General features: G+C 38.1%; 1 protein-coding gene across 1 annotated transcript in view; it reads right to left on the reverse strand.

Annotated features, from left to right (window-relative positions):
- The window catches only part of LOC123464531 (ATP-binding cassette sub-family C member 4-like), a 159,087-nt gene that overhangs the window by 30,363 nt on the left and 115,897 nt on the right, over positions 1-12,827 (reverse strand). Inside the window, 1 exon segment of the mRNA XM_045162456.1 lies at positions 4,794-4,952. Within this exon segment, the coding sequence (XP_045018391.1) occupies positions 4,794-4,952 (159 nt within the window).

The following is a 12,827-nucleotide window of genomic DNA, read 5'->3' on the forward strand; positions in this document are numbered from 1 at the left end:
TTCTACTAACCCTGGGGTTCTTCATTTCTTCCTTTTCTAGTTGCTTTAGGTGTAGAGTTAGGTTATTTATTTGACTTTTTTCTTGTTTCTTGAGCTGTGCCTGTATTGCTATGAACTTTCCCCTTAGGACTGCTTTTACCGTGTCCCACAGGTTTTGGGTTGTTGTGTTTTCATTTTCATTCGTTTCTATGCAAATTTTGATTTCTTTTTTGATTTCTTCTGTGATTTGTTGGTTATTCAGCAGCGTGTTGTTCAGCCTCCATATGCTGGAATTTTTAATAGTTTTTCTCCTGTAATTGAGATCTAATCTTACTGCATTGTGGTCAGAAAAGATGCTTGGAATGATTTCTTTTTTTTTTTAATTTACCAAGGCTAGCTTTATGGCCCAGGATGTGATCTATCCTGGAGAAGGTTCCATGTGCACTTGAGAAAAAGGTGAAATTCATTGTTTTGGGATGAAATGTCCTATAGATATCAATTAGGTCTTACTGGTCTATTGTATCGTTTGTGTTTCCTTGTTAATTTTCTGTTTAGTTGATCTATCCATAGGTGTGAGTGGGGTATTAAAGTCTCCCACTATTATTGTGTTATTGTTAATTTCTCCTTTCATACTTGTTAGCATTTGTCTTACATACTGCGGTGCTCCCGTGTTGGGTGCATATATATTTATAATTGTTATATCTTCTTCTTGTATTGATCCTTTGATCATTATGTAGTGACCTTCTTTGTCGCTTTTCACAGCCTTTGTTTTAAAGTCTATTTTATCTGATATAAGTATTGCTACTCCTGCTTTCTTTTGGTCCCTATTTGCATGGAAAACCTTTTTCCAGCCTTTCACTTGCAGTCTGTATGTGTCCCCTGTTTTGAGGTGGGTCTCTTGTAAACAACATATGTAGGGGTCTTGTTTTTGCATCCATTCAGCCAGTCTTTGTCTTTTGGTTGGGGCATTCAACCCATTACGTTTAAGGTAATTACTGATAAGTATGATCCCATTGCCATTTACTTTATTGTTTTGGGTTCAAATTTATACACCGTTTTTGTGTTTCCTGTCTAGAGAATATCCTTTAGTATTTGTTGGAGAGCTGGTTTGGTGGTGCTGAATTCTCTCAGCTTTTGCTTGTCTGAAAAGCTTTTGATTTCTCCTTCATACTTGAATGAGATCCTTGCTGGGTACAATAATCTGGGCTGTAGGTTATTTTCTTTCATCATTTTAAGTATGTCTTGCCATTCCCTCCTGGCTTGAAGAGTTTCTATTGAAAGATCAGCTGTTATCCTTATGGGAATTCCCTTGTGTGTTATTTGTTGTTTTTCCCTTGCTGCTTTTAATATTTGTTCTTTGTGTTTGATCTTTGTTAATTTGATCAATATGTGTCTTGGGGTGTTTCGCCTTGGGTTTATCCTGTTTGGGACTCTCTGGGTTTCTTGGACTTGGGTGATTATTTGCTTCCCCATTTTAGGGAAGTTTTCACCTATTATTTCCTCAGGTATTTTCTCATGGTCTTTCTTTTTGTCTTCTTCTGCTGGGACCCCTATGATTCGAATGTTGTAGCGTTTACTATGTCTTGGAGGTCTCTGAGATTGTCCTCATTTCTTTTAATTCGTTTTTCTTTTATCCTCTCTGATTCATTTATTTCTACCATTCTATCTTCTAATTCACTAATCCTATCTTCTGCCTCTGTTATTCTACTATTTGTTGCCTCCACAGTGTTTTTAATTTCATTTATTGCATTATTCATTATATATTGACTCTTTTTTATTTCTTCTAGGTCCTTGTTAAACCTTTCTTCCATCTTCTCAATCCTTGCCTCCAGGCTATTTATCTGTGATTCCATTTTAATTTCAAGATTTTGGATCAATTTCACTATCATTATTCAGAATTCTTTATCATGTAGATTCCCTATCTCTTCCTCTTTTGTTTGGTTTGGTGGGCATTTATCCTGTTCCTTTATCTGCTGGGTATTCCTCTGTCTCTCCATCTTGTTTAAATTGCTGAGTTTGGGGTGTCCTTTCTGTATTCTGGCAGTTTGTGGAGTTCTCTTTATTGTGGCGTTTCCTCGCTGTGTGTGGGTTTGTACAGGTGGCTTGTCAAAGTTTCCTGGTTAGGGAAGCTTGTGTTGGTGTTCTGGTGGGTGGAGCTGTATTTCTTCTCTCTCCTTTTGAAGAGTTGGGTTGTTTTTCTGGGTGCCTGATGTCCTCTGCGGGCATTCAGAAGTTGTTTTGTGGAATTTACTCGACGTTTAAATGCTCTTTTGATGAATTTGTGGGGGAGAAAGTGTTCTCCCCGTCCTACTCCTCCACCATCTTGGCTCCTCCCCCTAAATTTATTTTAATTGGAGGCTAATTACTAAACAATATTATATTGGTTTTGTCATTTTTAACAATATTGATCCTTTCAATCTAAGAACACAGTATATCTTTCCATCTGTTTGTCTTGTCTTCACTTTCTTTCATCAGCATCTTATAAATTAAGGGTCTTTTGCCTTCTTAAGTAGGTTTATTCCTAGTTATTCCTAGCATTGTTTTTAGTTTTTTTTTCCGCTTTGACATGATGGCCAATGAGGTTGTTTCCCTAATTTCTCTTTCTGATACTTTGTTTTTAGTCTATATAAATGCAAGAGATTTCTGTATATACAACAGCTTATACAGCTCAATATCAAAGACACAAACAACCCAATCAAAAAATGGACCCAAAATCTAAATAGACATTTCTCCAAAGCAAAATACAAATGGCAGAAAGGCATATGAAAAGATACCTGACATCACTAATTTTTAGAGAAATAAAGATCAAAACTACAATGAGGTATGACTTTACACTTGTCAGAATGGCCATCATGAAAAAGTGCAAATAATAAATGCTGGCAAGGGTGTGGAGAAAGGGTAGCTTCCTACACTGTTGGTGGGAATGTAAACTGGTGCAGCTATTATAGAAACCAATGCGGAGGTTCCTTAAAAAGCAGAAAAAGAGTTACATGTGATCCAACAACTCTAATCCTCAGCATATATCCAGAAAAGAAAAAAAAATCCTTATTCAAAAAGATACATGCACCTGAGTGTTCACAGCAGAACTACTTAACAGCCGCCAAGATATCTCCATGGACAGATGAATGGATGAAGAAGATGTAGGGTATACACACACATACACACACAATGGAATATTATCAGCAATATAAATGAACCAAATAATGCCACTTGCAGCAACAAGGAAGGACCCAGAGATTGTCAGGCTAAGTAAAATAAGTCAGACAGAGAAAGACAAACATCATATGAGATCACTTATATATGGAGTCTTAAAAAATGATAGAAATTAACTTATTTACAACCCAGAAATAGACTCACAGACATAGAAAACAAATAATGGCTGCCAAAGGAAAAGAGATAGGGAGGGATAAATTAGAAATCTGGTAATAATAGATACAAACTACTATATACAATATTCAGAAAACGAAGATCATGGCATCTGGTCCCATCACTTCATGGGAAATAGATGGGGAAACAGTGGAAACAGTGTCAGACTTTATTTTTTTGGGCTCCAAAATCACTGCAGATGGTGACTGCAGCCATGAAATTAAAAGACGCTTACTCCTTGGAAGGAAAGTTATGACCAACCTAGATAGCATACTGAAAAGCAGAGACATTACTGTGCCAAAAAAGGTCCGTCTAGTCAAGGCTATGGCTTTTCCAGTGGTCATGTATGGATGTGAGAGTTGGACTGTGAAGAAAGCTGAGCACCGAAGAATTGATGCTTTTGAACTGTGGTGTTGAAGAAGACTCTTGCGAGTCCCTTGGACTGCAAGGAGATCCAACCAGTCCATTCTAAAGGAGAATCCTTTAGATTGGTCCCGGGTGTTCTTTGGAAGGAATGATGCTAAAGCTGAAATTTCAGTACTTTGGCCACCTCATGCAAAGAGTTGACTCATTGGAAAAGACTCTTATGCTGGGAGGGTTTGGGGGCAGGAGGAAAAGGGGACAACAGAGGATGAGATGGCTGGATGGCATCACCGACTCAATGGACATTAATTTGAATGAACGCTGGGAGTTGGTGATGGACAGGGAGGCCTGACGTGCTGCAATTCATGGGGTTGCAAGGAGTCAGACACGACTGAGCAACTGAACTGAACTGAAGCACTTCACACTTAGTGACCTATTTTGTCCTCACAACAGCTCAAGGGGTTGGTACTGTTAGTTACCTTGTAAGACAGATAAAACTGAGGTACATAGAAACAGAATTCTCAGTTACCTGCTTTACATCACTATTTTATACTGCCTCCCTGGTGAAAATTATTTATTAATGGATGAATTGTCAAAGTCTCCCCAGCATCTATATGCCCTGTGATTCTCAAAGCTCAACAGTTTCACAGAAAGTCCTCCAAGGAGATAATCACCTTTGAAAAGATGTCCTCATTTCCCACAGCAAAACTCCATCTGTAAGACACTTAAAAGTCATGTTTCCCTATAGGAACCTCTCCAGCACTAGACAAACAATTTATCCTTTTATTCTCAGAATTATGTGGTTATCAGTGTATACAATTGTGGCAACTGAGGAAGACTGAGTCCAGAAATCTATCTCAGTAAGTTATTAAATCACATGCACACAAAACTAATGAATGAACAAAGAAACAAAACCTGGTATCCGATGAAAATGTCTGTTGAAAATACCTGATGCTAAAAATGTACTCTATTGGGGAAAAAAGGATCAACCCTTTCATGTAACTTGAAAATAAAAATCAAATTAAAAGCAATGAAACTTATATACTTTATTAAAAGAACATGTGAGAATACTCTGATGTGCATACCTGAGGTGCAACTGACATTTTCTTCCTTAAATCATGAAGTCCAATGCTGGTTGTCCAGATCCCATCGATCCAAATGTCAGGTTCTTCAAGTTCTGACAATCTAAAAAGAGCAGTGATGAGGGAACTTTTTCCAGCTCCTGTTCTTCCCACAATGCCACGCTGTAAAGAGACCCAGAGCAATTAAACCCTGATTGTTGAAGACGAATTTTCAAAGTTCTATTATATATAAAGTGTAGTCTATAGTTTCTCAAGCATAGTCCTGGTGACATTTGGGTCCAGATAATTCATTGTTGAGGGGTCTGAGGACTGTCTTGCATATTGTAAGATGTTTGACAGTAGCAATGAACTCTACCCACTAGATACCAGATGCAACCCCCAAATTATGGCAACCAAAAATGGCAGATATTTACAAGTGTCCCTCCTTGAGACCACCATCAACCCAAGCATATGTAATATAAATGTGAGTGATTTTTATGCCTTCTTACAGTTTTATTTATTTGTGTAGTTTTATTCAGATTTCCCTGAAAATGAAAGTGAAGTTGCTCAGTCGTGTCCAACTCTGTGTGACCCCACGGACTGTAACCTACTAGGCTCCTTCATGGGATTTTTCAGGCAAGAATACTGGAGTGGGTTGCCATTTCCTTCTCCGGAGGATCTTCCCGACCCAGGGATCGAACCCAGGTTTCCTGCATTGTAGGCAGACACTTTACCGTCTGAGCCACCAGGGAAGTCAGATTTCCCTGAAGGAATGCTTAAAATGCTAAAAATTGTTTGTTTTCTGTGATTATCACATAGTATCCATTATATGGCAGGTTAAAAGGGGGAGACATGTTTTGTGTGTGGTGTATATGTATACATGTGTATGTATGTGTGTAATTAACATTCATAAATAAAGCAAGAAGATAACTTTAAAAAAAATCTGCTGGCAGTGAAAAAACAGCAGTCTCCTAAGTGGTACATAAGAAGTCAGTTTTTAAATTAGGTTTATTCCTACTGCCTGGGTAATCTGATCTTGAGAATTACATGGGTAATTTTACAGAGATGTCAACAAGTCATAAGTGTTATACACAAACAAGTACTCACTTTCTCAGGGATCTTTTAAGAGGAGTTATTCTTTGGTATAAAAATGAAATCACTTCCTGATATTAATAATCTTAATTACATTCTATCTTGAAACAACTTAAAATATAAAATGGACAAAATGCACATAATGAGATTAAAAACAACACAAAGAGAATTTTCTATTTACATGGGACCTTTCATCAGAGCAGCACAAAAGGCAGTTTATTAAAAAATTAATACTTACAATTGAATTTTGGAAAAATAAAAAAATACATATAATGTCAGTCTATTAATAATAAAGCAGAGAGAAATGAAATGACTAACAATAAAGTTAAAGAATCTATACAGTGCAGGTTAAATGCTGGTAAGGAATAAAACTGTATTCAAATATGTATGTAGAAACTGGCCTTTTTAACCAATGAGTTTGGAAATAAAAGAAAGAATTAGTCACTCAGTCTTGTCCAGCTCTTTGCAACCCCATGGAATGTAGCCCACCAGGCTCCTCTGTCCATGGAATTCTTAAGGCAAGATTAGTACAGCGGGTTGCCATTTCCTACTCCAGGGGCTCTTCCTGACCCAGGGATGGAACTCTGGTCTCCTGCCTTTCAGGCAGATTCTTTACCATCTGAGCCACCAGGGAAGCCCAACTGCAAATTCCCTGAAGGAAGCTTCCCTAGAGACGATTCCATCTCTATTTAGAATCTGGAATTGATGACAGTGTAAGACATGCTTTTGATCATTTGTAAATTAGTACAATTTTAAAACTCAGCTTTATTTTTTTTTAATTTTATTTTATTTTTAAACTTTACAATATTGTATTAGTTTTGCCAAATATTGAAATGAATTCGCCACAGGTATATCTGTGTTCCCCATCCTGAATGCTCCTCCCTCCCCATACCCTCCCTCTGGGTCGTCCCAGTGCACCAGCCCCAAGCATCCAGTATCGTGCATCGAACCTGGACTGGCGACTCCTTTCATACATGATATTATACAGGTTTCAATGCCATTCTCCCAGATCTCCCCACCCTCTCCCTCTCCCACAGAGTCCATAAGACTGATCTATACATCAGTGTCTCTTTTGTTGTCTCGTACACAGGGTTATTGTTACCATCTTTCTAAATTCCATATATATGCGTTAGTATATTGTATTGGTGTTTTTCTTTCTGGCTTACTTCACTCTGTATAATAGGCTCCAGTTTCATCCACCTCATTAGAACTGATTCAAATGGATTCTTTTTAATGGCTGAGTAATACTCCATTGTGTATATGTACCACAGCTTTCTTATCCATTCATCTGATGATGGGCATCTAAGTTGCTTCCATGTCCTGGCTATTATAAACAGTGCTGCGATGAACATTGGGGTACACGTGTCTCTTTCCCTTCTGGTTTCCTCAGTGTGTATGCCCAGCAGTGGGATTGCTGGATCATAAGGCAGGTCTATTTCCAGTTTTTTAAGGAATCTCCACACTGTTCTCCATAGTGGCTGTACTAGTTTGCATTCCCACCAACAGTGGAAGAGGGTTCCCTTTTCTCCACACCCTCTCCAGAATTTATTGCTTGTAGACTTTTGGATCACAGCCATTCTGACTGGCGTGAAATGGTACCTCATTGTGGTTTTGATTTGCATTTCTCTGATAATGAGTGATGTTGAGCATCTTTTCCTGTGTTTGTTAGCCATCTGTATGTCTTCTTTGGAGAAATGTCTATTTAGTTCTTTGGCCCATTTTTTGATTGGGTCATTTATTTTTCTGGAGTTGAGCTGTAGGTGTTGCTTGTATATTTTTGAGATTTGTTGTTGGTCAGTTGCTTCATTTGCTATTATTTTCTCCCATTCTGAAGGCTGCCTTTTCACCTTGCTAATAGTTTCCTTTGTTGTGCAGAATCTTTTAAGTTTAATTAGGTCCCATTTGTTTATTTTTGCTTTTATTTCCAATATTCTGGGAGGTGGGTCATAGAGGATCCTGCTGTGATGTATGTCAGAGAGCAAGTGGTGCTGGGAAAACTGGTCAACCACTTGTAAAAGAATGAAACTAGAACACTTTCTAACACCATACACAAAAATAAACTCAAAATGGATTAAAGATCTCAACGTAAGACCAGAAACTATAAAACTCCTAGAGGAGAACATAGGCAAAACTCAGCTTTAAATGGAACAACTAAATCTTTCTCAGCAATATAATCAGAATTCTTGGAAATTTTCATATTTTCTGAATTGAATCATATTTTCTGATTTGAATCTCTAAAGTTTCGCATCTTAGCTGTCAGATCAATCATGGCATTTCAAAGCAGAATTTACCTTTAAAGAGATTAAACATAAGAAAAAGCGGGTTTAGCTAATTTTATTATCTTACGAAGATAATACAATGTCTATAAGATAATTTGTTGTTGTTTAGTCGCTCAGTCACGTCCAACTCTTTGCAACCCCATGGACTGCAGCACACCAGGCCTCCCTGTCCTTCATCATCTCCCTGAGTTTGCTCAAACTCATGTCCATTGAGTCGGTGATGCCACCCAACCATCTTATCCTCTGTCATCCCCTTCTCCTCCTGCCTTCAATCTTTCCCATCAGGGTCTTTCCCAGTGAATTGGCTCTTCTCATCAGGTAGCCAAAGTACTGGAGCTTCAGCTTCAGCATAAGTTTTTCCAATGAATATTCAGGATTGATTTCCTTTAGGATTTACTGGTTTGATCTCCTTGCTGTTCAAGGGACTCTGAAGAGTCTTCTTCAACACCACAGTTCAAAAGCATCAGTTATTCGGCGCTCAGCCTTCCTTACGTTCCAGCACTCACATCCATACACGACTACTGAAAAAACCATAGCTTTGATTATATGGACTTTTGTTGGCAAAGTAATGTCTCTGCTTTTTAATACATTGTCTAGGTTTCTCATAGACTTTTCTTCCAAAGAGCAAACGTCTTAATTTTATGTCTGCAATCACCGACCACAGGGATTCTGGAAACCAAGAAAATAAAGTCTGTCACTGTTTCCATTGTTTCCCCATCTATTTGTCACAAAGTGATGGGATTGGATGCCATGATTGTTGTTTATTGAATGTTGAGTTTTAAGCCAGCTTTTTCACTCTCTTTCACTTTCACTCTTTAGTTCTTTTTCGCTTTCTGCCATAAGGTTGGTGTCATCTGCATAACTGAGTTTATTGATATTTTTCACGGCAGTCTTGATTCCAGCTTGAGCTTCATCCAGCCCAGCATTTCACATGATGTACTTTGCATATAAGTTGAATAAGCAGGATAACAATATACAGCCTTGATGTACTCTTTTTCCAATTTTTAACCAGTCTTTTGTTCCATGTCCAGTTCTAACTCTTGTTTCTTGACCTGAATACAGGTTTCTCAGGACATTTTGTACTTTATTTAAAACCCTAATCTGTATAATACAGATGGGCCATTCTCTGCACACAGACAGGTTGTAGTGTATACATATGTGGCTCACATGTGTGTACAGGCAGAACTCGAAGATATTTTGGATTTGGTTTCAGACAACCTCAATCATGTGAAAATCACAAAATAAAGAAAGTTATATGAATTTTTTGTTTCTCTGTTCAAATAAATTTATGTTTATACTATACTGTAGTCTACTAAGTGTACAATAGCATTATATATTAAAATGATGTACAACCTTAATTTTCAATAGTTTATTGCTAAAAGAATGCTAACCATCACCTGAGCCTTTAACATTAAAATACACTGATCACAGATCAGAATAACAAATATAATAATAATGAAACAGTTCACAATATTGTGAGAATTACAAAAATGTGACATAGATACATGAAGTTAGCAAATGCTGTAGGAAAAATGGTGCCAATATACTTGCTTGACACAGTATTGCCATAAATGTACAATTTGTTTAAAAAATGCATCATCTGTGAGGCACAATAAAACAGATGTGCCTATATTTCTGGGTGTTCTCATACACAAATCAACACATATCAGGACACAAGTGAGAACTGTATCTGTGAGAATGTGTGTTTGTTCCCATGTTATCAGCTCCACTGAAACCGATCCATCTGTACAAACAGGAACATTTGTAGACTTTGGGTAAATGGAGTGAGATATGTAGGAGCACCGAGGACTGCTCATAACCACAGGTCTGTGAACTCCATACTTCAGTGAAGAACATAAAAGAAAAATAAAAACAAAAAAAAATGGGGAGACTTCCATGGCAGTCCAGTGGTTAAGATTCTGTACTTCCTCTGTAGGAGGTGTGAATTCAATCCCTCATCAGAGAACTAAGATCCCACATGCTGCATGGCCACAGGCCCCCCAAAAAGAAAAAGGCAACTCAAAGAAAATCTGGCTGTGGCTATCCTGCCATTCAGTCATCAAAACTATAGTCTGAATGTCTTTTCTGGGTAACCAAAGAGTTTTACCAATTGCCCCTGGAGAGTGTCACCAGTATCAGTAAGCTCACATTATTCAATCTAAAGACACTTGGAGGGCTTCCCTGGTGGCTCAGTGGTAAAGAATCCACCTGCCAGTACAGGAGACATGGGTGCAATCCCTCATCCAGGAGAATCCCACAGGCCACAGAGCAGCTAAGCCCATGTGCCACAACTATTGAGCCTGTGCTCTACAACACAGGAACCAAAACTACTGAGCCACAACTACTGAAGCCTTCATGCCCTACAGACAGTGCTTTGTAACAGGAGAGGCCACCACAATGAGAAGCTAGGGCACACAACTAGAGGAGTCCACGTTCACCACAACTAGAGAAAAGCCCAAGCAGAAACAAAGACTCAGCTCAGACAAAAATAAATAAATAAAATTATAAAGACACTTGGAGAAAATCGTATTTTATTTGCTTTGAAATGGCCCATTTCTGTTTTTCCAACCAGGTTGGTCTCTGATGATGACATCAACTTGTTACACATTTGCACCTGGATTTCTCTGCACACACCAAACTCAACATAATCAACACCCAATGCCCTACACAAAGCAATCATTTCCTCCTCTTTCCCATGTTACTCTCACGATTTCACTCCCAGCCTCAGGGGCTGAGCTGTCCACCTCACTTCCCTGAGTCCAGCATGGTGCCAAGCCCTGAAGACTCTACCTTTGCAGTGTTTTATGACTCTGTTCCTCATTTTAAGAGCCACAGTCAGCACTGGAGTGCCAGGCTGCATCACCTTTTAAAAAACAAGTTAAAACAAACTTTATGATTTATAAAAAATATGTTTTATGATTATTATCCTTAATCATAATCACTATAAATTTGAAAAATAAATAATAGCTATACTCAGCACTCTGATAAAAACATTTTCAAGATGATGTTTTTACTTTCTAGACTTCTGTATGTGTTCTTAAAGACACATGTTCCTATATATAAACAAAATGGGATTAATATGAACATATTGTTATGTGTTTTCATTTAGTATTTCATAAGAATATTTATTTTAATGGCTACAAAATATTACAGTATATGTGATCAATTAACAAACCCCCTACTTCTGGATATTTAGGCAGTTTTCAATAATTTGTTATTATAAATAACTCTGCTAAATATCCTTGAAGCTAAATCCTTTTTTTTTTTTTGCAAATACTCTCAAAGATTTCCTTCAGATAAATTCTCAGATGTGGAACTGCTGAGAATCAAGTATGAACATTTTCAGAGGAATGTTAAGCTGTTAACCTACTCTCCAGAAATATGATACCATTTTCTACTCCCACTCAATTCCCTGCACATTCACAAACCCAAGTGTTATATCTTTGTTTTAATCGACATCAGTTTGATTCCAAAAAGGGGAATCACTTTTCCAGGACATTTTCCTGGAGGCACAACAGCTCCAGGCTCCCCACCTCCTGCATCTGCCCACTCTGGTCCTCAGGCTCTCACTTCTCAGATTAAACTCCCAAAGGCCACAGGCCTTGTGCCCATCACTCCACCCTAGGATGTTTCTTCTACAAAACTGTTCCCACTGACCTCTCCATCCTTCATGTCCACAAGTTGGCTTCCTTGGGGTGACTCGGGAGTTGTCAGGGTTGAACATGTAAATGTCTGCTGCACACCTAGTAGCTGATTTTCCTGAATTCTCTGCAGGCGCCTAGTTCTTCATTCACTGGATCAGGTTATCATGCTTTTGCTTATGTTGACTCCACCTCCTAAAGAACTTTCACATGCATTTCTGCTGAATGCATCTCCACCAGCTGAAACCCTAACCACACATCACTAAGTCTGTCTCACATGCCTAAATCCTTGGAAATACTCTCCCTGTCCCATCATGTGGGCTTGTCCCAACCCTAACAGATGTTATGTCATTTTTGTAAAAAAAACAAACAAAAAAAGATATTATGTTATTTTTGTGAAAACCTCTAAAAATTATGACTTCTTTCTAGCTTACAAAGCTAATATAGTCATTTTCTTGTTTCTTCAGATGAACTGTACATGTTGACAGCAGAATATGTATTGGATTTGACTCATTTGTATTACCTATGGTGTCCTGAGAAAAATAAGCTTCCATTGGGAACTGAGATTTTTTAATTAGGCCAGACAAATTTATGGAAAATCTATTACTGTATTATTTAGGTATATGATAAACCAGACAGAGAAACACAACAAATGGATCCTACAGCTATAGATACAACTTAAAATGGCTAACACCTCTTTTCTCATGGGATAGACAAACTGGGTATAAGTGGTTATGGTCATTTAACACCCAATGAAATGATGGCCATCTTTATCCAAGCAATTACTCTGATCCCTATGCTGGGTGCTTTACATGTCTTATCTTGTTTAAGTTGTACCACAACCCTACAGGGTACATCCTATTGCTTCCATTTTGGAAAAGAAAAGATTGAGGTTTAGTTAGATGAATTAGTCTGCCTGAAATGTCAGAACCCATAAGTCACAGGATGGGACTCAAATCCACATCCTCGGGCTCTTCTCCATCTGCCAATGGCCTCCTTATCACCTGGATGGCCTGGCACCTTATCATGTCCCTCTGTGTAGCCAG

The sequence above is a fragment of the Bubalus bubalis genome, chromosome 13, assembly GCF_019923935.1.
Source record: "Bubalus bubalis isolate 160015118507 breed Murrah chromosome 13, NDDB_SH_1, whole genome shotgun sequence".
In the NCBI taxonomy this organism is placed as follows: Eukaryota; Metazoa; Chordata; class Mammalia; order Artiodactyla; family Bovidae; genus Bubalus; species Bubalus bubalis.